We start from the raw sequence: 27273 nt of genomic DNA on the forward strand, positions 1-27273 counted from the left end.
AAGGCAGGTTGTGGCTTTGTAAAAACGTGGAAATTATGGGATGCAAGGCACTACTGGTTATTCTAATAATTCAACAATTATGATAACATGGTACTCCCTGGAATACACAAACGTTTTGTTTTCATTTGAATCTGATCCAGACATTCGTCATCCTTTGTCATCACTACGCAGCGCTCCCCAACAGCGTTCCCCCTCTGCAGAGTATTTGACTCCCTTTAAGATAGGGCTGTCGAGCCATCTCATATGAGAACAGTTGTTTTGTTCAACCTAGTCTTTTTAAATAAAGGAAATCTCCCAGGTCACCACCAAAATGCTGGTTAAAAGTTTAAACTTAAGTTTTACCAGGATGATTGAGCACAGAATTGAATCAGGTGGGGTTATAAGCAATAATATGCAGCCAATGTTAAACGTTTTTAGCCTTTGTGTATGTATCAGTATACTGGGGGGGGAGGGGGCCGAAAAATACATCTATGATTTTTAATCAGTCATTTAAGTAGTGATAATTGCATGATTGTTGGACTGTCCAAACTCTATATTTCATCTTATATACTCTTGGTCTGTTAAAAAGGTATTAGAATAGTCTCTTGGTTCCCAAATTTCCAAGAAATTGCACTTCCAAATATTACCGTGAACTATAGATTTCTGTGACCAATTACTTCCATGAATGCTATTCTACACATTGTCATTTCTTTCGCATCCCTGATTTATGCCTTTTAAAGTCTTTATGACTTTACGTTTGGCTTTTATGTAGAAGCAGAGTAGGTCGTGTGGTTATCCAGAGGCATTAGTATGGTAATTTTCTTGAAGTTGAGTAGGTGGAAATAATTAATGGACTGCTTTATAGATGTATATGGATAGCTTCTTCACTCTGTGGTTTCAAGTCCCAGCTTCAATAAACAATCTTGAGACTTTATCTGCGGGACCAGTAATTACACAGGGCAAGAATAATTACTGCACAAATATCATCTGATTGTGTTTTTCACTATTGCTACAATTTTAAGGCTTAAATATACAAAACAGGAATCTGTGGCATGAATAGTGTACTGTTTTTTATTTCAACTCATGAATTCCAAAAATTAGGTTACTTAAATTCAGGGGGATGTGGGGGGGAGGGGGGGCGGGAGGAATATCACACTTTTCGAAGTTTAAGTAACAATTTTCCAAGAAGCCAACTTCTATGTATGGCAGTTTTGCTTTCACAGACTTAATTGCTTCTGTCAGTGCCATTATACTGTGAGCCTTATTAGAAAGTCATCAATTAGTAAGTTACTACTTGGCAATAAATAAGATACTGCCGTTATTTCCTAGTTTATGTAGAGCTCTGGAGTCTTAAATCTCTTAGCTTTCGTACAGGAAGTCGATGCTATACAATGGAATTTTCTCCATAATGCAGCATAAGAGGAAGGTAGTCTTCCAGTATTGCAGAGTTGAATAACTGCAATTTATCAGGTTCCACTATATAGTAATTGTTTGCAGATCTTAATGATACCAAGCAGCGCATTTTAATATTTTTCAAAATAGTAAAAAAAATAAAATAAAGCCAGGAATATATTTTTCCAACATATTGCTTCTCTTGCCAGGACCAAATCCTACCTTCTGATGCACATTAGGCATACCGTTTATACAAATTGGATATCTAACCCCACCATATCAGGCGGTCATTATAAACATCCACTTAATTCTGCAAAAATGAGTATTGTGCATTTGCTTGTAGTCTCTGCTCTGCCTTCTTTGTCATTCTGTACCTCATCTTCTCCCTCTGTTGGACTGCTCTAGGCTGGCTGATATTTTATGCTCTGCTGTTGGCACACTGCTATTACCTGTCACACTGACAGCTGCAAAACAACCTCATCACGTTCCTGTACTGAAATCATTCTGTGCGTTACCAGCCCCAGAACCTAATTAATTGCAGACATCGTGGAACACTTCTTCCCTTTCCTTTACGGGGCCTCCCCCCTCTTTTTCATTTTGCTACTGTTTTTTTGTCTGTAGGATTGTGGGGGAAGGGGGAGAAGAGAGAGAACCCGATACCAGTATATAACAGTCAGCAATATGATTCTGGAAAGCCAGACATGGAAACCACCAGGCTTGATTCCCGTATCAGGCTAGATAGTTGTTAGGTGTTAACAGTTTAGACAAAAGCCCTTGCTCTGTATGCAAGAAAACACACAGTTTAGTTGCGATTCATGCTTTTTTTTTTTGGCTTCGCTTTTCAAACACAAGATCTTATGGCAAGATGATATGAACACACAGCTTAGGTCAGCCTGGTTGCACCTAGGATTTCCCATCTTCTTCCAACTTTAAAAGTGCTATTAGCTGTTAATACTCCTGAGCTATAGATGGCAAGAATAGTTTGGTTAACATGCCAAGTTGTGTCAGCAAAACAGTTCTGCATCTCTATGTGGAAACCATAAAGCCCAACTAAGAAAAATGTTACTATTAGTTGAAGGTTATAGGGAAAGTATTTTATCAAGGGAATCAACATGATATTCTGCAAGTCCATTAGAGGTCTAATAATGATAACCAAAGGGGGAAAATCCTGGAGTTTTGTCTGACCTTCCTCTGTCCCCAAACCTCTTCTAAGTTCTCCTGTCTTCAGTGAGTGAGCAAGAAGTGTAAAATTTAGCCCTAAAATTCTGACATGAAAATTTGAGACCAGCGTAAGAATTGAGAAGCCCCCGACTCTCCAACTAGTCTCACTTCCTGGCCAGATGGAGAGAAGTTCGCTGCGCTGTCTTCATGAGAAACTGTCCATGAGCAGCAGCAAACCAGCCGAGACGAGAGAAACACAGCGACTCCCTGTGTTAATAACTTGGATGTTCAGTCTCAGCTTTGAGGTTCACACCACACCACCATTCTGCTAACGGCAATGACCAAAGAATCACTTATCTGATCTCTTGCCTCAATCCTAACTGAACCAAGAGACCATCTTGTCTTCCTCCCCACAGTTCAGTTTTCTTTAGGGCAAGAGTTCTGCTCTGAAGACAAGTTGTGAAAGTCCCTTTCTGGATCTATATCCATCTGTGCCTTATTCCCCTCTGTTGGGTGGAGGTAATAAACACTTCCCTATATCACACAGGAATGTCATTTACTTATTTTTGCAGGCTCTACCCAATTTACCTGTGCTAGAGGCACGATGTATAGAAGTCCAGTATTGCAACCGAACTGCAAGATTTGAGCATATTAATCATTAGGCCACCTGTAGGGCTAGAAGGAGAGCCCAAGCCATGTGCTAGCGAGCAGAACCAAAAAACATGGCTCTGTGCCAAAGCAGAATGACACCGACACTGGTCCCAGTTTGTTGGAACAAAAATGAGAACTGGAAACCTTGCAGTGCTCCAGTTGGAGAGCGAGTTTCCTTGGCTACAGCACAAAGCTAATGGGCTCTCCTGGCTTCTTTCAGAGGCTTGTGCAGCTTTCATTTCCCAGCTAAGGGGCCCATGCATCTCATGCCTTTCTTATCACATAGAAGAGGTTCAGTAAAAGCTATTTTAAACTTCTTAGTTACCAATTGAAGTGACAGACACCATGAGAGGAGTATCTGATCATTGGGTTTCACAGGATTTCAGTGATGAATAATACAGAGCCCCCTTTTTGCCCCCAGCATAAGCAGCATGGTGCTATAGGGTGTCAGAGGATCACATGGAACCCTTATAGTCAAGGGGTAGGGGGTTAATGTTGGTTGGCTACACCCTTAGGGAGTTGATGCTAGAGCTCAACTTAGTACATCTCACCGGGGACTAATGCAGCCCTCATTCTGTAGTGTGGCTGTTCTCGTTTCAGTTAGGCTGACTTGTGTGGAGTTAGCTACGGTGAAGACATGGCATAGTTACTTATATGGTAGTATTAGACTACGTCACAATTGTTAATGTATTACTTTGCACGGGGTATTGCAAGTTATGAAAATGCTATTTTCCCTTTGTGTTTTTTAAACGGTCGTTCTGTGTTTGCCAGCTAAGTGACTTGCTTACAATAACTCAGAAAACTCCCGAAACACATGGTGGAACAGGGATTTTGAACATGTCTTCTAGTCCAAGGCTGGCTCCTCAACCAGAACCCAACCATTTTCCCCAAACATCACCATCTTCACATGCATGTTTACTGCACAGTAACTGAAACTATGGTGCAGTATGGGCACGTGTCTACACATGCACAACCATACTGCACAGTAAACATGGCAACTTATGCCAACTTGAGCATAAATTTGATATCTACAATGTGCAGGTATCATATTCACACCCGATTAGTTACTATGCAGTAATGCACGTGTAGACGCCTCGCTGCACAGTAACACTATGCGTATAGACTGACGTGGGACTAAAATTAGTCCCAAGTCAGTCCACACAGTGTTAAAGTGCTTTAATGTCTGCATGTGTAGATGCCAGCCTATTCCTGCTTACTGCTCAGTAATTTATTGTGCAGTAAATGTAAGCCAGCATAAATGCATGTGTAGACATGCCCAGTTACAGGAAACTGTTAATTCCCAACTATTAATTTATTTTCCCCTCTTACTGCTACTTAACTCACTAATACAGTTATATATGCCTGTTGAGCATTCTGTGAAGTAGACTAAGTGAAAGATACTCTAGATTATATCAATGCACCTTTCTGCGATGTGAGCTTGGAAGCAACATTGGGAGATTTGTGGGCATTTCATAAATACAGTTGCGTTCTGTAGAAGTAAGGGCAACACTATTTTCCTCCATACATAATCGTTTAAAAAAGTCTTACTGCTTTTTTCCCTGGTGTATACACCAAGACAGCATGGTATTTCCTTGCTATCACATGCAGAATATTCATTTGTGAAATGCTGATACTGAAAGAACAAAACGCGTACATAAGAATTGTAAGAGAGATCAACAGCAAACAAGTGAAAGAGTTAACAAAAAAATGAGACCAACAGGGGCTGAAAATAAGGGTAGGCTGTGAATCTGTGAGCAGGAAGGTGGAGTATTGAGGGAGGGAACATTAGGTTTCCTTTTAAAACTTTAAATACATTAATAATGGCTTCTAACAGAGATTAATCATGGCTCAGAATGGAGAATGGGGTTGTAAATCTACAGCTAGGAGGGGAAGAGCAGGAAGAGAGAGATGGGATTTTTATTTTAAATAAAGACCTGTATGTTTTATGGCTCAGAAGCAAAGATTACATTGTTGGTGCAGAAGCCTCACAGAGCAGCAGCTCTGCAATTGCAAGCATATTTCAAAGTAATGGCAAGTATCTCTAAGCACTCACTAGGTTGAGCGCTTTGCATTTGGGGGGTGCCGAGTGAAACTTTGTTCTCGGGTATGATATGTCCTTCCAGTCTTCCACAGCAAATTGGAAATGAACACAGTGCTGATGTGGCAGATTTTAAGTTTAGGGTGCACCATCACAGCTTGAATTCACCCAGAACAGATGGTGCATAAGAGACCCAGCCATAGTGCCACCTTTGTGAAAACTGTGCATCAATTCCTTGGTGCTCGAGGCCAGCCACCTCAGTCTCCAAGAGGTCACAAAACTATGGGCGTCTTAAATGCTCTCTAAAATGTCTGGCTATCTTCTGCCCTGGACATGGTCAAAATCCACGAAGCAGGAAGGGGAGCACAGGGCTGAAGTATTTCTCCCTTATTTCCGACTCCACAGTTCAGAGGAATGTCTCTGATAATTCCTCCACAGCTGAGGACAGCATCCCAGGGCTAGGCTTGGAGACCTGAGACCATCCATTATATGGAAGGTTGAGATTCCAATTCAATGCCCAGTTTTCTTCATCCCATTGAAATAAACTAGACTGAAATATTTGATCCATTGCTCTGATAAGCCAGCATCCGAGTCTGCATCCTCTGAACCCCCGTGCACTGTTCCAAGGATGAAGAGTCTGAGTCTCTGGAGAGAAAGGGCACTGGGAGTGTGGGACGCTGTGGGTACATCTACACATTCAGTAATGTGCTATAGTTACTGTGCAAGTTTAGTGCTCGGATAACCAAGTACTAAATCAATGCGCAGTAACTGGCACACAGCTTTTTAGCGATGCTTACTGCACAGTAGCCCAGTACTACTGCGCAATAGCAGACTAGGCCAGGTTTTGCCCTGCATGCTACTGTGCAGTAGAATTAAGCTACTGCGCAGTTAGTGTCTTGTGTAGATGTACCCTGTGTGCTAATATCTGTTATCCGGATACTGCCATCGTGTGGCAAGATGGGAAGAGTGCCAGGAGTCATCCGTGAGAGGTAGCTGACTATTTGGTGTCTCTTCATATAAAAGAGGTCCTCTTCCAACACAGTGTTCCTTTATTATGGCTTTTTGGGAATGGCAGTTTACTTTGGAGCTGCTTAACAGTAGTAATTCATCCTTCCCTTACTACTGTGAAGGCTTTAAAAAAAAAAAAACCCATCAGTCCTGTTATTCTCAAGTTTGTCGAAGCCTGTAAAACCAACTCTGTTGAGTCATGCTGATACCAAAACACCTTTGTCCATCTCAGTGTAATTAATTCTCAGCAAATTTATTAGCAGACTCCTCTCAGTATTCAAACTGAACTTTCCAAATGATCAGCCATTGTCTTTGAGCCAGCATATGTATAGATGCATTCAACTCTGACTTGGTTTTTCCTCCCCCCGCCCCCATCCTTTCCATTCTTAGAAATGGGTACACAGGAGCTGATCTATGTCCTGCATTAGGAAAAAGTAGGGAATACTGCATTAAGCACACAACCTATGTGTGTGTGGAACTGGAGGATTAAAGCCAATTTACTGGGATTCATAGGTGAAATTATTTAAATAGCAGCTTTTTGATAAAACTAGTTTCTGGAAGCCCTCATTTAAAATGAGCAACACACTGTGTAATGTTCATGCAAGTTGACTTCTAAGAGTAGGTCTGGTAGCTCCTACAGGCAACACAGTGCCGTTCTGTACAACAGGTTTAAAATATTCTTATACAAGGATTATCATGGAAAATGACTTGATTGAACTGCACAGTCTTTTTCCACCACGTACTAGCGACAACGTCAGGAGGGCTAGATAAGGGGTTGGCAACTTGCAGCCTGTGGAGCTATTTTACCAACACCTTGCCCATGGAGCTGGGAGCTTTGGCAACAGAGAAGCCACAGCAGCACTGTGGGGTGGTGTCTGTGGTAGGGCAGGTTAGGCTGGGAGCAGCCTCTGCTTGGAACCATGTTCTGTTAAAGCAGCCCTCTGCCACCCTGCTGCAGAAGCACTGCTGACCCCTGGATTAGAACGTGCAGGGAACGTGATAAGTTTTGCATGCAAAACCTACCTATCTGCTAACACTAATTTGTTATCTTATGTCAGCATCACCCCAAATTGCATGATGCCGGAGAGGGACAGTCGGCAGTGTGCAACCCAAACATCTAGGGAAAGCCAACTTCTGTTATTTCATATAGAAAGCATCCTGCCAATTTTCTCCAGTCCAAGTTTTCAGACTAATCACTTCAGTCATTCATATTACTAGTCAAGCATCCCCTCCCCCCCTTGCTACTGTATCATTAGACTTCCTTCATGGATTCTGAAGGCTGGTTCTGCTCCTTCAAACTGTGCGCCGACACCGAGAGAGAACACACCTTGCTCAATCTCCCCAAACCCACTGGATGAACAAAGACTGCTCACGAGCCAGTTCATTACATTATCATGCCGACATCACCATGTTTACCCTTTTCTTTCCAAGACGAAATTCAGCAATACTAATGAGCCACTTATTTGGCAAGGTATATATACAAAAAAAATGCCCAACCAAACAAAAAAAACCCGACCAACTACTCCATAGAAAGTTAAGCATAAGTTGTTATCCAGCACTGCCTAGTCTGTATTTATATTGTACCACTGGAAAAAAAACAACATCTACAAATATTTTTCCCTGGAGTTTGAGACTCGCACAGACAGAAGTAGTAGTCCACACTTCAGAAATCAGCAATTTCACACCTGTCTCAGAAAGATAGCATTTCATTTGGCAGCTTGCTGTTAATATTGTCACCCACTAATTAATTCCACTGTGGAATTCTCAGCTGGTCTCTGGCTTCATTCTCTTACTAACTCTTAATTATAGAGCAAGCAAAGTCTAGTGATCAGGGAGGAAGGGTCTCATGGGCATCAAGGAAGAGACTAGTGATAAATGCATTAGGCAAGGTAAGCTGTAAATACATAGTGGTGCACTTAGCAGTGAATTATCTAGGCACTGAAAAAAGAGGATTGTGGATTAGATTTACATGTCAGGGTATCAGGACCTTTGCAGCGAAGTGTCATGTTAGAACTCCACTTTCTTGACCTCCACGTAGTGGACTGGTGTGGCAGGCAGTCTGAAGAACGCAAGATTGCCCTGTCAAAATCAGAGTAATAAAACAAGCACTTACGGCAACCATTTTTGGCATATATCTTTTTCTGGGCATCCCCAGTGGCATCATTAATTTTTTTTAACAATTGGTCATCTTGTAATTCCCACTTCCCCTTGACACTCTTTATTGCAGTAAGTGACATTCATGAAGTGTCATTTATAAGACCTGGGAAAAAAGAAAGTTTACATTATCCCTTGCATGTTTTTAATCCTATTACCAAATATTCTTGTTGTTAAGAAAAAAAAAAAAATCTCAGTGAACAGGGAGCTACCATTCAAGCGACTCAGCCCTTCCAGTGAATATTTTCCATCTTTTTGAAGTTACATGTCCAAAGTTCCCCCATTAGTACCAATGCATTTTGAAACAGCATATTGCAGTGGGAAAAATAAATTTATCCTTGGCCATGATGTTAGAATATATCAAGGGGAATTTTGCTAATCCAAATAAAGCTGAGTTTTATACTTCAAAAAGCGAGTAAAAAGCAGTTTTCTCCCCATTTTTCACACAGCATGACATGGTAAAGTTGCAATGAAGTTTTAGAGAAAAAGTGGTATTTTTACAACATATGGCAGTTTATGATTACTACAAGTTACTATAGCATAGCCAAATTAAAACAACACTCCAATTTAAAAAAATATGAACAAAGTGCGTTTGTTTAAATTTGACAAATAGGCACATCACTTGCAGTGACTGCCTTAGCTATTATTAGTATAAATTAAGGAATGTCTTATGGCCTATAAACTTTGGGTAAAAGGGCTGGCAGAGAAGGGAGGTGGGGGAGGGAGAAGGGAACGGGATGTCTAGAGATGAAGCACATCATTTCCTTGTGAGGCAGAGGTGGGAGGAATTACTAAAAATTGTAAAAGGACCTTTTTATGACCAATGTTGGGGAGGAAGGGGATTTTGAACACACTCAAAGTTTGTGCAACAAGTTTGTGAACCATCTGAATCAGAGCTGAGCTTCCTCAAGGAAGAAAGTTAAAACAGGCCTTCTTCTTTCCTTGAGTTTCCACAGGGCCTGGGGTTTACAGTAGCTCTGTATAGTAGATTGTGATCTGAATTTAAGTCAGTTTGACTCTCAGTGTCATGGAAGTAGCCAGAGCTTTTTAAGCATAATGGAAATGTGTCCAGTGATATGTACTCATGTGGACTTCAGAGGTGCTTTGTAGCAAGCCATAAGGTTCATCACATTTGCACGTGTGGATTATCACTTGTTTCAATATGCACAAAAAAGGAAGGGTCTCAAGGTGTAAGAGTGGTCCTCCACAATAACTTTCCCAAGCTCGGTCCAGAAAGCTGAAAATAGCTCCGATTGATACAAGCGGCCAATAAACTCCAGATCATGAAGGGACTGAAGCTGTGAGCTATAATCAGACGCACACAGGTAAGACAGTCAACACAGGGAGAAATGCCCAACAATCCCAATTGCCAACTTCTTTTATTTCAGAAGAGAGGATTCCATCTATCTGTGACATTTCAAAATACGGAAATAGAAAAATACTCAGATGTTCTTGTGTCTTAAGTTATTTTTGTGCACAAAAACACATCTTACTCTAGCATAATTTTGAGCTGAATCATACGTTGGTGCCCAACCAAAAAATCTTGCATTTGAAACAAAACTTGAGGCAGTTACAGATCCCTATTGTTAGTCTAAAACCCTCAACTGGCAAAATCTTAAACCGGGTTTAGAAGCAACTATTAACTGAGGTAACAATATATTATCTGAAAATTCAGTATAATAAAATCTTTTTCCCCCCTGTATGGATTAGCCTAAGAGAAAGTTAAGTTTGTATGGTGAAGCACTCAAAATAGAGAAAGGTTTCACACTTTATTTAAACCATCATATTTTATATATAAAAATACAGTCCCTGTGCTGGTTTGGAATTAGTAACTTGTAGCTGAAGTCAGGCATGATTAACTCCAGGTAGATTAAGTAAAATAAAAAAAATACCCTCTTAGCCAATACTTAAACTTGTCATTTTGGCAGACTTGGGCTCTTATATCATATATATATTATAACATTTCAGTTACTATATTGATTTTTTCCCCCCCAATTTGATCCTACTGTATGTATACATGGTACAAGAAGTTTAATTGCCTGCATATCTGTTTTGAGGCTTTTTTATTTCCTCCTTTCTCTCTCCGGACACTTAAATTTGTACCCTCTTTTCATACATTTTTAGTTCCTTCCTTTTGGGGATTGGTCAACTCAGCTTGGAATCTTTGCTCGGTTGGGAAGAGACAGTCACCTGTCAATATAGAAACCAGCCATATGATCTTTGATCCCTTCCTCACTCCACTTCGCATAAACACAGGAGGCAGAAAGGTAAGTGCCCCAGCATGTGTTGATATAATAATGAGGAATTAATAGATAAAGAACTACTTGGTACTTTTTATATTTATGAAGCATTTACACATTTTAATGTCAATGAGCTCTGAAGACCAAGAAATACCAGATTGTCAGAGCTGCACATCTCCATGGCATGGATCAAAACTAAACGTGCTTTGGGATAACACAAATTTGACAGTATTGCCATACCGCAGTGTCACTTAAAATGTATCTGCTCATGTTATGGATTCAAAAATGTTCTAGTAAAACCTTGGTAATTCACAGGGTTAGATTTCTTAGGCCCTGCAGACCAACTGGGACTATACACAGCAAACAGCTGCACAGGACTGGTGACTTGCTGGAGCCGAATAGAAGAGCAGCATCCTTGGAAGCAGAAGCTATGTTTAAAAATCTGCATAACTCATCCTTGACCCTGCTGCAAGTTAAGCAGGTTGCAAACCATTTAGACTGTGCTGTTTTCACCATCCAGAATGGGGGCAATTTTAAAGCAGCTAGGTTGCAAATACCAGACATACCAGCCTCAGGTGGCCCAATTCTTCCCTTGCACTGGTCTCAAAATCATGCAATTAGTGTAATGATAGTATTTGAACATGTGCGATCACAAGAATCACTTCATAACATTTTGAATCAGAAGTGGAGACATCTACGCATTTTACAGTAGAAGCTGGGGAGGGAGCTAGGTAGGCTCATTAAAACATATGACTAACATTTTGGTTCAACTGCACTAGAAGTTAGTTTTCATGCCTGTGCTATCACCGGGGTTAACTGGTCCTATGGCACTAACTAGAAAGCAAACAAATAGAAGAAAAAAAAACTAGCAAGTAAAAAAATTGTGAATACACCAGATGAACTGTGAATGATACTTGGCTTACTCAGAGCTCAGCCAGACTTCCATCAAGTTAATTGAGGGCCATGTCACACATTATCCTTACCATGTAGTAAATGCACTTAAGGGGTTAGTATCTGCATGTTCGTGAAGGAAAACGTGTGCCATAAGTATGTGTGTATTGTAGCAAACTTTAAGAGTTTTTTGGCCGACGAGCATCTCCATAACATACTAAATAATGGTTGAAGCAACATTGGCCTGCATTGCATAGATAGTACAAGCAACTAGCAACAGAACGTGAGCCAGTCACATAGACCTTCATAGTAAGCATTACCATATGACTGCTCAGAACATCTTCCAACTTGGATGTCACATAACGTTCCACAGATTTAGCATGTACTAAGTGTCCCATGTGGCAAGGCCCTAAGTAAGGCCGTTGTTTCATTTGCAGCGTAGTTGCCAAAACGACTGGGATTTTTAATTTAAGCCTCCAATTTCTATTAACTTGCAATATGTTTCTAAAAACAAAATAAACAGCTTGATGAAGTTCTCAAATTGCCCTATAAAACAATTTGGCAATTGCATCTTATTACAATGAAGTCTAAGAAAGGAGGGATTTTTAAGCTTGGTTTTCAGTGATGAAGTCCTCAGCTGGCTTAATTATGGAAGGCTTACTAGCTCTCCAGCTAGAGCCTTACAACTCAGTTTGCTCCATTTTGTTCTTTATGAGAACCTTGTTTCACTGTATCTTCTTTTTTTACTTGACAAGTGTTGGATGCCATAAAGATCAAGACCACGAGAAGCTGTTTATTCACCAGTTGTTCACCTGCTCCAAATTTAAGAGGCTTTAACATAGTTACTAGAAGATACGATTAAAGTTATTGATCCATTCCCTCTCCTCATTTAAAAATGTAACCAAGTTAAAGGGAAAAAGCAATTTGGGCAGAGGTCTTTAGGAATAAACACAAGATATGCCCAAGTTATTTGGATCCATGTTTTGTTTTTCTGTGGGCAGGCTTGAGGCACTCTTTTTCTCTGACTTCTAAGTTACTCCCTGGACACTGTTCTCCCCCTTTTGGAAAAGGGAGTCCAGCTGCCTAAGCCCCAATTTTTTCTCCTAGTAGCTTAAGCACACCTTCTCCAGAGCTCCAGCACTCCAGGTACTCTGGTTTTACTGTCATAAAGACACATGATAGCTGAAGCCAAACTGAACACAGACTTCGTAGATTAAGTTTTACAACATTCATTCTTTACTTTCAGCAGTACAAGAGAGATACAAAACCATACAGAATAATAAACTCTGGGGAACTATTACCTGCCTCAGCACTCTTGAATGCTCATTAACGTTTGGTCAGCATCTTGTAAGAAGCCTACAGCCCTGCTTCTCCTCTTAACACAGCATTGCTTTCTACTTCTACTTAGTGAGAGATTCTTCCTTTTACACACTCCCCGTCCCACCTCCCCCCACCATGACCTATTTCCTCAGCCTTGAATTACTATCAGGTAATCAGCTGCTTAGTTACCAGTTCATTTGGCAGGGAGGGTTTGCCTTATTAGCCTGCTTTTTGTCCAAGGATTTTTTTTCATTTGAATGAAAGGGTTGAGAACCTTCCATTGCTAATCCTCCAGCAAGTTCAAGAGCTTTGCCTGAGGTGTCCCAGGTTTCCCACTAATAGGGGAGCTACAAAGCTAAATTGCAAGCAAGGAATGGTCTTACAAACAAAATGAGACTCAGCAAAAACAACCGAGGCTGTAGTTTGATATAGGTGTGAAGATATATTCTAGGCATACACTAACCTGTGACAACACCCTTCAATGTATTGTCCCTGTGCTGTTTGTGCTTTGCGAGTAAGATCTTCAGAGGTTCACATCCCATTTTCACAGACAGTTGAGGCCCAGAAGGTACAGTGCGTAATGCAACTCGATGTAGTGCTAGCTTAAATACTGGCAGCGGTATATAGCATGGCTCTCTGTCCAAGCTACTTAGCCCTGCTGAATTTTACTCTTAACAAGCAATTAAAGACTTTAAAAAATGGGGTCTGAGCCTTAAATGCACAAGAACGAGTTCATGTAAATTACTAAATAACTATGCAGTGTATTAAGGAAACGTTATGTTCTGTCCCTAGATATTGAAATATTTTCAGTTAGATCTTTTCAGTGTACAGTCTCAGGGAAAATGTTGCCTAAGAGGGCCAATAAATGTTTCCCCTTTTTTTGTAATGAAATTGCCCTTGGAAGTTTTTTTCCAAATTTCCTCTGCAGTTTTTGAAACAGTCATTATAGCGTTGGCCTAATGCATGAAACAGACATTACAGCATTGGGCTAATGCATGAAAACCTGACGTAATTGACCAGAAGTTATTTATGGCCGTAATTTAAAACAAGACTCAAGCATGTGTAAGTGGTCTGCTGAATTGGATCCCATAAGCAGAGTTGTAACAGTGGTAGTTTTGATGTACAATGAGAATGCTCAGTTTCCAGTGAGAAACATAAAAAGTTCCGCAAAATAAAGAATGAAAAGCAAATTAGATAATTTGTAATAATCTAGTGTGACGTTAGTAACAGAGGATAGGCCCTTTATATATATTATTTTAAAATTGTAAGGTGAAGTGATGAATTATCTCATTCTTTCCAGTTATCTTTGTTAAAAGTATAATGATATATATACGTAATTATAAAAAAGAACCTGCAAATGGGAACACAAACCGGTTAAAAATTAATAGACAAAGACTGAGCCATACTCAACTCATTTCTTAAAATTTGATTTCATCAAAAAGTGCTATTCAAACAGACGCCGTTATTTGAATGGACATAGCTGTATGATTACTTTGAATGAAGTACTGGTTCTAAGAAATGTACTTAGGATAGGAATTCAGGAAAAATACAGGAAATGACTAAAGGTTATCACCTATTTTTTGAATGGGATTACAGTTTTTCTCAACCCTAAAATTAATTTTGAAACAAAGCGTCTTGATCTGCTGGAACATATTGGCAATCCCGGATGTAATATATTCTTTCTTAACGCTTCATCTGTTAATATGAGGATGCACAAAGTGGTATTTTAAATATTTCATGGCTTACATTTATGTAGCAATTCTCTTTTACTTTATTCAGTCCTTTAGTAACACAGGATAATATGGAAGTACAGGTGATAGGAGGTACAGTATTTAACCAAAATCATAGAGGCTAAAGCCCCCTTAACAAAAATGTAAGACATTCTAGAGTGTTTCTTATCATGTACCATTTCCACATGGGTTTCGACTCCTTCCATAGAGTTTCTGATTGTTTATATGCACAGAATTCAGAATTTATTTCAGCATTTACATCTTGGAATTTTCTACAAGGTAGGAACTCTTTTTTTGCTATTTGACTACTAGTAAAACAACACTTTGGAGGGTATGCCATAGGAGATGAATTATATCAGTGAACTAAAGCCTCCTTATCTCACTTGTACAAGCTATGGATGTTAAACTAATTGATGCTCTTCCCATGTTGTTGTGAGCAGGATTTGGCTTGTGTGCGCATTAAATTTGGCTTGTGCGTACATTAAATGAAGGCAGAGTCCTATTTCACTTTATGGATCTTAATGGCAAGGTTATCAACTGCAGTTTTTAGCACTCGTGCACTATTTTGGTTTCTAATTTCACTCTGCACACATCTAAAAGGAGGAGTATTTTAATCCTAATAACTGAGTTGCTAGGGTACTTACCCAGGGAGAAGCAGACCCAGCTTTTAAGCCTCTCTCACATACAGAAGATATGAACTTGCAGGTCCTGTTGCCAGACAAAGTGTTGCAGCCACAAGGCCACAGGTTAGATACAATCCAGACTCTTCTTGGGGCTCATTCATTGCACCTTCCATTTAATATTTATTTTATAAAATGGATGAGAGCAGTGAGGTTGTTTCTGCCCCCTTGGGAGTAAAAATTCAATCTGGAACCCAGGGCAATAGCCATTTCACTGAGCCGCAGCCCCCCATCTTATTTACTTTCCCCTGGGCCTCCAGGGTAGAAAGGGGGACCTGCTTAATGTCTAACCTAGTGGTTCCCAATCTTTATAGACATAAGGCACACTCAAAAAATGCCAGCCCTTACCTTTCCCTTGTTTTTTGACCATGGAAAAATAACAGCAATTCTTCTGTTGCAAAGAACTCAGAAAGACCACAACAGGTCAGAATGCCTTTGACACTATGGATTTCTATTTGAAATCATGTGAATCATGTGTAGATGTTTGCATACCTAACCGTACTACTATTGCTTGCTATCTCTTAAAAGAATCTCAGGCACCCCAGGGTGCCTTGGCACTCTACTTGAGTATCATGGGCCTAACCTGTGGCCTGGTATTTAGAGGATGAAGATTTATACTCCATCCTGGGTAGTGGGGGAGGCTTTAAAACCTAAGTCTCCTGCTCCCTGAGTAGATGACCTAATCACTAGGCTGATATGGAGGGGGACCTCTTTTCCCCTCCCACTAGTCATGTTTTGTCTGGCTAATGTTTGTAAACTTACCCAGCATACCTGGGAAAGCATATGGCACCAGGTACCTGCCTAGCCAAAGTATAGTTCTGTGAGTATCCTGAGTGAGCACATGGACAATATTGTGCCCAAACTGTATGCAAGTGCCAAACCTGAAGTGATGAAGTGGATACGTTCCATTTATTAGGGCTATGCAAAGCCTTGGTCGCTGACTTAAATCAGAAGAGATTTGGCCCAATTCAGCAGCCTAATCTCCAAATCCAGATTGAATAAGGAGACCCATTAATCTCTCCGAATTGAATCAGAAGCCTCCAATTTGATTCGGAGAGAGTCAACGATTCAACCATAGACACAGCTTCATGGGTTTTTTTACGTATCTCGAGGTACCAGGCATGGCTCGTGAGCACTGAGATGGTGGGGTGGATGGAGAGTCCCACAGGAGTGCGGGGGGGAAGCGTGGTGGATCCCCTCAGCTTGGCGACTGGTGCCTCCTAGGTCTGGGGGGGCACCTGGGGTCCCCCCGCAGCCGATTGCTGAGCTTGGGGGGATGCGGGAGGGGGTCCCCCGTGTGCTTGGCGGCAGACCCAGAAGTAGACCACAGATACTTCTGGTCTACTTCCAGGGCCACCACTGAGCATGCAGGGGACCCTCCCATGGGAAACTCCAACTGCCTCAGCATAGCAGCATTCACAAGCCGCACCTGGTACCTTGAGGTATATAGAAAAAACATATAAAGCTGTGTCTGTGGCCAAATCCCTGACTCTCTGAATTAGAGTCGAATCTTCAGATTCAGTCGAATCGCATCGGGACAGTGATCCAAGGCAGCGAATCGAATCACTGTCCCCCAAAATTGAGCCCATTCTGAATCTGAATCGAATACTGCCCCGCTTCTCACACCCCTACCATTCATATGTGTAAAGTGAAATAGGATTTACGCCTAAGAGGCCAGTGATTATGGTAAAATAAAATTCTTAGGGCCCAGTTGTGATCTGGTGCTCCAAGTGTGCGCAGTGAAGAAAGGCTCAAGAGAATCTCTCCACTATGAAGTACGCAGACGGGTCCCTTTGTAAACATCCCAAATCAGTGTGAATGGAACAGGAAGGCAGCAGGCCACAGACTCCTCCCAAAGAACTGGCCAACCAAGCAAGGTCCATGTGTAGGGGAGGCACGTGTGCTTTAGTCACAGAACGAACATGGCAGTCATTCTGTTCTTCTCCCTCGTCATGTGATTAAATATTAAGAAACAAATTAAGGATACAAGATAATGTACACGGTCTGTAATTTAGTCTGTTGGTACCAGATGTAGACATGTTGTGCAATTACACATTTTGAGAAGCTGATACCATTCAAGAGCATGCCCCAGGAATTGCAGCATTTTCTTTGCCTCGCTGTGACTTTCCAGCTCTGCAGTTGATATCTTGGGAAGTAAACTCAAGCCTTTGTATCTGTGATTTAATTCTTTAAATCTCTTTATGGTGGTTGTGGAGCTGTATTGCTGTAATTCTACCTACAACGGGATTTGATCCTTGTCAGAGGCTTTTCAAATTCAAGCTGGAAACCCTCACTTGAAATTTCATTTAGGATGAGTGAGATGAGAGCAAAAGTAAAAAACATTTTCTGATGCTAGTTCTGTGACACTTTCCAAATGTGAAACTGAAGTTATTTTATTGCATTTATTTTTCTCACATATGGTTACGAGTAGGTTAGGTTACAGTTTCTAAAACTGCACGATGGTTGTTCTTGACCATTTGTATTGGTACGTTTTGCAATCTTTGTTGCTGTTTTGTAGCAATCCAGATGGGCCTAACTATTGAAAAATTAGAGAAAAAAACCCCCACACCTTTAGGTTTCAGACTGTAAGCTTGAGAAAGTTTCCAGGCATTTTCCTGAACATCTCTGCACTTTGTTCACTGAATTTATTACACTTGTCATTGCTCTAATGTGGGTGATGGATGTTGTATCTTTCCAGGTGTGTATTCTAACAGATATTTTTTCATATTCTTTGTTGTTAAGTCTTGTTGGTCCTTTTTCATTGAGGATGTGTTTTGGCAAGTACTGTACTTTTATTGTTTTATTTTTTGGGGATATTTTTAATGTGTTGAAAACAGACATATTTTTCACACAGTCTGAAGCACTTTGGTTTTCAAGACAGTGAACCAATTGGTACAGCAGCCAGGGAACTGCTTAGACAAGACTTAACTGTGATTGTTATGTAATACAGTAAAGGATTTAATGTAATTGATACTAAGAAAATTATGTGCAAATAACAAGAGTATAAAAGGGATATCATGTCATATGAGTTCTTATAAAGGAGCACCAGTTGAGGTACACAGCACTGAGTTAGAATCTACCGGTTGTGCATTCAAGTGAAAACTTTCATTAAATACTAATAAATCTTTTTTATTAAAATAAAGAAAGAAAAAAGTTGGAGACCCCAAATGAATGCAAATTGAGTGGAGGAAGCTTCCATTTAAATTCTTAATCCGTGGAGCTGGAAAGTAGAATCTTGAACTCAAGTCTCTGCATATAAGCAAACCAAGCAAGTTGAAGTAATGGAGTAAAGAAAGTGAAGTAATCAAACTGAAATCTTGTATTTTGATTTTTAAAAGAATATTTTAATGACTATTCTGACACGTTGAGGCCTAACACATTTACAGAAGGACAACACTGCACAAGGGGGAATTTCGATAGAACTGACAACAGAAGAAAGGTGACCGTATGGAAAGGGCTGCTTCTCAGTGTTGTAGAACATTAGTATGCCACTTTATAACGTACAACCTTTTCAGCTGGGCAGGGTCTATTTCCACTGTGTACATCTGTAGATATTAGCAAAAGCTACAATTTTTTGTCACCTTCTAGGATCAGGTCCTTCATGCCAGTATCGAATTAAAAAACAAAGGCCCTGATGAGGTGTCACTGAAATAGGAGTTTGCCATGGTCTCTGGTGAGAGCAGAATGCAGCCCCAGTTCTACACCATTCCAGTAACACAGCTGAGCAACAGGCTTCTGTCACATTCCCGTTTTCTTACCTCTTTTGCTCTTTACTGGAGATCTATTTTATTACCTAAGCCATCAAAACTATGCATCTATGTTGTTCCAATTCTGCAGTATAAAGCCAAAATAGTGTTATGCCATGTTGCACAGGACACTAGGGTTCTGGGTATGGCTATAAACTGCATCGGGCTGAAGGGTAGGGTGGCAATGTGGTGGGGCTACTTGTGGCGGGGTAGCACCTATACCAGGGTGGGTAAAATGCGGCCCGTGGGCCAGCTGCGGCCCGCCAGGCCATTCTATCTGGCCCACAGGGACCCTAAAAAATTTAGAAAATTAATATTTATCTGGCCCTGGCTGCCTGTCATGCGGCCCTTGATGGCTTGCCAAAACTCAGTAAGCGGCCCTCCATACAAAATAATAGCCCACCCTTGACCTACGCAATACTGCAATGTTGCAACCTCCAGAGCAGGCAAGTATAGGACACCTCAAAATGCCAGCCCCCACTGCCTTGTGGGTATGCCTTGGTTGGAGAAAGGCTAAGGCACATCACCCCGAGAGAAATGCACCTTTATTATAGCATTTGTCAGTCAGCAGAAGATCTCATCTGTTGCTCTGTGGCAGAAGCTGTAACCATCGAGGCACTGGATGTCTGGACTCGGTCTGGCCTTTGGCTTCTGTCTCAGTGATTTAAAAGTGGGGGGGGGTGGTAGGTCTTGAGCAGCCTCCACTCCTCCATATTCTTGCCTAAGCATGCATGTCAAAGATCTTGGCATGATGGTCATAGGACTCCATGCAAGGGGATTCATCATACACCATGATCCAGAGGACCAACAGTTGCCTACTATAGAACACTGAGTTCATTTCTGTTTAGATCATAGTAAGCATTACTGTATTAAAGTTAGACGGTGTTCTGAGAAGTCATATAGTTTTTTCAAATTCAACCAAAATTTTTTTTTATATTCTCAAACACTTTTATCAAAAAGTCGCCGGGGTTTCAAACGGAGTTCCATGAACCACGATCATTGTGTGAAGTCCTGCCATTGCAGAACGGTGGTGCAGAAGTACAAGATGACACTTCCATTGTCATGGAAACAGCTCAAGGTAGTTGTCAGTGTCACTCTGCAATTTTGTGTGTCCCTGCTAGTCTGTATTATGAACAAATGGTTCATTCCTCTCCAGAAGGCTGATTTTCAACTTGAAATGATTAATGATCAAGTTATCATGCAGATGAATCCTCTGGGTGAAATTCTCCCATTGAGGACAAACTGCAGTTCTCTCTTAGTCCTGGTGCTGTCTCCTGATTATCCATTTTTTTGGTTTGTTTGTTTGCAACTTTAGCAAGATGCCCTTGCAGCTAAATAGTACTTTTTAATAGAAAGTGCAACCCTTTGTGAACATATGCAGCACACTTCTCCACTTTCCCACTAACAAAAATGTGATTTCACTCTCTGTAGTCTCTCCTTGTGTTCACATAAGCATAAGAGCAATCAGCAGAAAAACGAAGTCATCTTACTGAGACGGGCACAGTCTAGTTTCCCTTCCACCAGCTGTTCTCCAACTTTTTGATCCCATGGTTCACCTCTGCCTGCTGCCTAACAGTCCAGCTCCACAGCTAGCCTCCCCCTTCAACTCAGTACGCAGCCCCATGACCTAATTCCCTTACAATGTACTTGTCAGGTATGCAACAGAGACCTCCAAGCTGGCTCTGCATACACAGACTCTGGAACAGAAGTAGCTCAGTGCTGGGCTAATTAGCTCTGCTTGAGGCTAACTAGGCTGCCTGCACTGCCCTGCACCAAGGCACTCTGCTGTTTCTGTTTTGGGATGTAGTGCACATGGAGCAGCATGGTCTTTCTATGTTGCTGCTGCCTGGTGCTGGGGGGGTGGGGATTAGTTGGCTACCCACCTTATCTGTCCCGTGACCTACCTGCAGCACCTCCACATTGCACTTGTTGAGAACCATTGGTTTAGACCACAGTCGGCCAGTCCCTGAAGCAACCTCAGAAACTAATCCAAAGCATTGTCAGTCTCAGCAACAGGAGCCCATACATCCCTCAGTTAAAAGAGAATAATTATAGAGGTCAGCAATACTGCTATACTACCCATCTCCTTTTAGCAGGGACTGAGTGGACTAAAGAGTACTTAAATGAGTTAGTGCGGATAGACAGCTAACTCCCTGACAAAGTGAAATGGAAGTACCTTCTAGGAAGGGATGTCTGGGTGATGGGCAGGTCAGGTTAGATTTGTGATGCTTAACCCGGACTGGTTCAGGAGCCACATGAGCAGTCAGAGTTAACCGAAGAGCCACAGCAGTGCATACACCCAACACAAATACCCACTTCTAGAGATGAAAACCCTGCAGCATTTGTACGATGATTGAAAGAGGAAAAAAGTGCCCGATTCATGATCTCAAAAAAGACACACCCAGCACTTTACAAGTGCACTATAACAACTGGGGGAGGTGGAGGGAAGCTCTGATGACATTATCTGCAAAGAGCCATCCATGGGTAATAGGGATCCTGGTTTTCTCCGATTTAAAAAAAATCCCCAATTTTCAGTTAAAAAAAATAACCCCAATTCAGAAAAATGTGGATTTGGGGATACTTTTTCTTAACCGCAAATTGGGGATTCTTTTAAGTCAGAGAAAACTAGGATCCCTGAAAGTCAGAGTTCTGTGTGGCTTGGGAACTGTAGCTGACATTTCCCTGGACTAAATGATCCTAATTGTCCCCTTTGGCTTTCAGTTTAGAAATAAACTAAATGATACTGGGTCACAGGGAGGGGCTTGGAGTGGATCCCAGCCAGGGGCACTGGGCTACTTAGTGGTGTTAAGAACCCCCTGTGGTATTAAGCCAGACCCTGGATGAGCTGGGGTTTCCTGGGGAAGTAGAGCTTGGGTGTGTCATTTAAATAAGAAACATTTATCTTTCTGAAAATAGGACACAATGGTCCCCCTCACTCTTCCAGCAGTTCCCTGCTTTATAAATGCTTTCTTATCTGAACATTATTTCCATTACAAAAGGTGTTTTTTTCTTAGAGTTGCTCCTAAAATTGCCAACCAGGGGGTTAAGAATGAAAGGCAGTTCCTGCTGCTGCTGTTTGAGCCTCAAATCCTGTAGGCTCTTACCAGGAGCAGCGCTGGTAGGCACTGTGCTTTTTTTAACTTAAGCTCGACTCCTGCTGACTTCAGTGGAAGCTTTGTCTGAGAAAGGACTTTGCATTTGGCCGTTCCTTTCTTTCTTTAGAGATTTAAGTTGTCTGTTATAAATTGCTAACATCTAACTACTTCATCAGTAAACATTAATTACTTTTGGGGTTTGACAATGAAATGGGTGACATGATAAAGTGATTATAAGAGCCATTAGGTAGCCCCATTGATTAGGTTTAGAGGCAAAACCTTTTTTCCTAATGAGGAAAATATATGCCTTTGAGGACAAATTCTGCTCTCCTTTATGCACCACTGTGAATCTAGAGAAATAACATTTACATAAATAAGATTCATTCTGCAATTACATGGCAGCGACTCCATTAAGTTACAATTCATTAATTCTTGATTCTTTTCAGCGTGAGAACAGAGTGAGGCCAACAGTAAATCAGACTTAGCCATCCAGTAGGGGTGCCTATACACATGCTCTGACATGTTCTAATTAGAACGCACTTGCACTGCTGTAGTGTCATGTGCATAAGACCCTACAGGTTTAAAAATGGCTGCTAGCGAGCTTTAACTAAAGCTCATTAAATGAGCTTTAGTTAAAGTGTCTTGTGGCCATTTTTAAATGCACAAAGGCTTAATGCATATGACACTGCAGCCTCCCAGCCCCACCCCAAGCACATGTATAAACACCCTTAGTCACTGCTGTATTTTTCCAATTTCTGAATTGGGAAAGCCAAGAGGAATTCAATGAGTGCTTGTGAAACCTTCCTGCCATCATCAATTTTATGTCAGTTTCAGAGTAAACTTACTTTAGAATATTGCTTTGATATTTACATTTTTGCCCTGCCCGTCTCTATTTCTTTGTTTATGAAGCCAAATTCTGTAGTTACGACATTCCTTTCACATTTTTTTTCATGTGAAAGAAAAAATTATGCTAACCATTTCAGTGATCTGAAATAACACATTTAATCAACTTGGTATCATAAGGCTGGAATTAAAAATAAGAGTATAGTTGCTCAGTAACAACCGGAAATAGACAAGGAGGATGGTGCATCTATACATGTGTTTTAATGCACAGTAGCCTATTTTGTTGTGCATTAAAGCATCATGTCAAAAACCGTGCTAACATGCTAATGCACAGTAAAAATAGCCTACTGCACATTAAGCATCACTAAAAAAGCAAGTGCTTCTGTTACTGCACATTAGGGCAGCCTAATGTACATTGATTTAGTACCTCACATTCGAGATACTAAATTTAATGCACGATAGCAAAAGTGCATTAATGAGCGTGTAGACGCGCCCTGTGTAAGTTAATCCAGTTCCATTGGCCCCAATGGAGCTAGAACAATTTCACCAGTGAAGTACCTTGGTGAGAGTGACTGTATATGTCTACACATACTGTCTGTATAAAACTAGTAAGTATTAATCTACAAGGCAGCATCTTAGAAATACCTAAATACTTAAGTTATAGGCACTAATCCTGAGACTGTACATGTGCCTGAAATGCAGCTACCTTGAGCAGAACAGTGGGAGAAAATAGGTTGGCACCCTCTCATCCTGTTTCCCTCAATCCATTTGGATTAGTTCACATGGGGATATGTGTCTAATCATGTTACTACATGTTAATACATATATGTTAATTAATATGTGGAGCGGGGGGGGCACTTGTTTTGTTCTAAAACATTGACAGTTGTCATCAGTGATTTTTTTCCCCTCAAAAATGTCAGTGTTTTTATTAAGAAAAATAAATAAATCATTTTAATGTTTTTGTTTTGTTTTTACAAAATATCCAAAATATTGAAGAAAATGAAAAATTGCCACAAAAAGTAGTATTGCCCTTAAAAAGGGACTTTAAAAGATTTCTACCAGCTTTGCAAGCACATTTCAAGAATTCATGTAGACAAGGCTAATTCCTTTTTAATAGCAGGTTGTTGTATATCCAAAAAAAAATCTCACTAGGACTCATTTATCTTACAATCGAATTTGCCTCACCTACATTAGTGTTGATGTTAAAACTACCTGTCTATGTAAAACCTGTCTAGCAGCAAATGAGTTGTATGTGATTGGGCTTGTATGTCAAAGGGGGTGGACTGTACAATTTATTTAACACTTGCCTTCAAACAGTTTCTGGCCATTATTCTTACTCTTCCACTTGGGTTTCTTAAATCCTGGATGTATAAATTATACATGCATTCTGGGACGAATTCTTGCTTTCATAGCATCCATTTCAGGAGTGAAGATATTTTCAATAACTCTTCTTTACCTGATGTACTTTGTTTTAATTTTGGATGTGAAACAGAAGGCTATTCTGCAGCAACATTGCATTTTGCCAGGTTTTGAAATTGCTCTTTGCCACACTTATTTTTTCCTAATAATATGGTAGTAACAGCATTTGCTTTAGACACAAAATGAATCCCAGCCAATTAATTAAACCTTGTCACTTTAGTGATGGCATGTGTTACTAATCATTTTTGGTCACGCTCAAAGATTTGACTTGTTTTTAGAGTCATGTAAAATTCTGTTGGAAATTACTTCTTTTTATGATCACAAAAACACTCGACCTGATTTTGATCTATGAGGAATGAACAAATTGGTCTAGGCTGGCCATAGGCTTTATAAACTCTTTAGCACAGTGTCTGTAAATGGAAATTATTCAATTGGATCCTGTAAGTTTTACTCTTCGTATGGAACATGAAGAAATGCAATCATGTACTATATAAATTAATGCCTTTATAAACAAATGGCTCATTCTGCATGTTATAAACTCTCGCCCCCCATGATATTTTGCAGTTTTCTAACCTGAAATGGGGTGGGAGAGAAGGGAAAATCAGAGATTGAGATCAGTTAAATGGTTTCTCTGCCAGCTAGCTCTGATTCCATGCTGTTCAATCAATTCAGAGTATTACTAGCATTTTTCTCAAGAGTGCAATATGTGACAACTGCCAAGCTTTGCTTTGGTGATTACTAAAAGGACAGACACTGGTGTGAACCATATTTCAGCACTGCAGAAATATAAAAAATGAACTATTAGAAATGGTCCTGGAGGAGCGAATAGCAATGAGGTATCAATGTCATCTGCAAACTGATTTGTGAGGAATTGGGGGTGGGGAGCGGGCTTAATAATATGGCACTTTGGTATGGAGTGTATTTGGCAAGTTAATAAGTCTGATACAAACATCAAAAAGTTTAATGAATAAAAAATGTAAATGATACACTATTACTGTTTGAAATAATTGCATAACTTCCCTAATATTCCTACAGCACTGTAGGCCATTTGGCTCTATTCTTAAGAGAGTATAAAATGCAACTGGAAGGTCAAAATAAATGTTGTTGGTCAATCTTAAAAGTCATTTGATATTTACAAAAGCAGAAGAAAAGGAAATGTTATTTCTTTTAGAATAAATAGCTTGCCTATTCTCTTTAAAATACCCGGGGGAGATACACTTTGATGGAATAATTGTAAATAGATCTTGAGGATCTATTTTCCTTCTGCATAAATAGTTCTTCAGGAACGTTGAAGGATGTATGTGGGTTAGTTCTGCACCTTGTGGTAATCTCCTGTTGGGGAAAAGCTGAGAATCTATGAGCTGTTGACAGCTGTGGAAGAGTTGTTGTGACCTGCAAAAGGGAAGATGTCCGAATGAGCTAATATAAATGGAAAGAGCCTGGTCTTGAAAGCTTTGTCTGTATAAGAATGGTAGGGTGAGGCTCTTTGCATACAGGGTGCCCAAATAGGCAGTCGTCTGTGAGAGTACTGCCTGCAGCAGGACTGGTATCATTACAATTGAAGCAAATGCAAGGAATGCTATAACACAGGAGTGGGCAATTATTTTGGGTGGAGGGCCGCTTAACAAGTTTTGGTGAACTGTTGAGGGCCACACAGGTAGCCCTGCCCCTTGCCGGTTTCCCTGGCCCCTTGTCACCATCTTGGAACCAGAAGGCCTACCCCTAAACCCTGACCTTTCCCAACGGAAGTCCCAACAGAAGTTTTACATAAACTCCTGCAAGATTGTTTCAGGCTGGACATAAGGAAGAATTTCTTTACTCTCCAAGCCCCCAAGGTCTGGAATAGCCTGCCATCGGAGGTGGTTCAAGCACCCACATTGAACACCTTCAAGAGCAAATTGGATGCTTATCTTGCTGGGATCCTATGACCTCAGCTGACTTCCTGCCCTTCAGGCAGGGGGCTGGACTCGATGATCTTCCGAGGTCCCTTCCAGCCCAAATGTCTATGAAATCTATGAAAATCTATAATCTACAGAGACAGCAGGTACAACAGCTCATGTGAGATCCTGAACTCCTCCTCCACTTTTAAAGGAGTTAAAGTATACACTCGTCCATAAATTGGTTTACAGCTTCCAGCACCTGCTACCACTTAATTCTTGTCCCGTTACATACAAAATTATGGCTCTATTTTACACTCCTTTAAATTCAGTAGTAATAGGAAAAGAGGTGTAAACGTGTCTTTCATTAAGTGTATCTGAGACAAAGGTCAGGGAACTTCTGGGCCATCTCCCTATGAGAAGTTGTAACTCAACTCTAAATTTAGCTGTAGGGCTGTCCAGTTCCTTAATCTTGCCATTACAGAGCTAAACCCGTGAAGCTCAGTTTAAATGCAGAGATACTCAGGTGGCGATTCAAAATCGCTGCTGGAGGGCTTAATTCGTTCTGTTTGTCTGGCTCTCAGATTCCACAGTGAAATATTTCACTAACATGAAATACTTTTAAATGCCAAACTTCTACATACCATGGCTATATTAAGTTAGCACAGCTGGATAAAACTGGCCTTGCTAACAAGATAACAAACCATTACAAAAGTGACTGTTTCACTCAACAGCAGTGGTACTGTTCTGCCATCTGACTTGAGCGGCATGTTCAAACTGAGTTTCCAGAGTTAACCCTGGCCCTCATAAGAGAACCATGCACACAGGGTGCTGTTGAGGTCAGTAAAAGGGTATGGACACAGTGCTTTACCTGCTTGTAGTATTGAGCTCTTGGACAGCAACTGTTACAGGACTAGAAATACAGTTTGGGCTGATCTCAGGCAGCCTCTACAGGGAAACATCCAAGGGAAACCTAGGTATTGCAGGAAGGATCCATTCAAAAGGCAGCACTCTAATTCTTTTAGAGTCAGTATTGAATCCCATTCCAG

General features: G+C 40.7%; 1 protein-coding gene and 1 long non-coding RNA gene across 2 annotated transcripts in view; one reads left to right on the forward strand and one right to left on the reverse strand.

Annotated features, from left to right (window-relative positions):
- The window catches only part of CA10 (carbonic anhydrase 10), a 445670-nt gene that overhangs the window by 146533 nt on the left and 271864 nt on the right, over positions 1–27273 (forward strand). Inside the window, exon 3 of the mRNA XM_019517280.1 lies at positions 10508–10650. Within this exon, the coding sequence (XP_019372825.1) occupies positions 10508–10650 (143 nt within the window). The remainder of the gene's footprint in view (positions 1–10507; positions 10651–27273) is intronic.
- Positions 3750–12898, reverse strand: LOC109297498. The gene is made up of 3 exons (XR_002097333.1): positions 12816–12898; positions 8199–8308; positions 3750–3807 (listed from the first exon to the last, which is right to left on the reverse strand). It is a non-coding gene; the product is annotated as an uncharacterized LOC109297498 (long non-coding RNA).

The sequence above is a fragment of the Gavialis gangeticus genome, unplaced genomic scaffold (genome assembly GCF_001723915.1).
Source record: "Gavialis gangeticus isolate Ggan-Ray unplaced genomic scaffold, GavGan_comp1, whole genome shotgun sequence".
In the NCBI taxonomy this organism is placed as follows: Eukaryota; Metazoa; Chordata; order Crocodylia; family Gavialidae; genus Gavialis; species Gavialis gangeticus.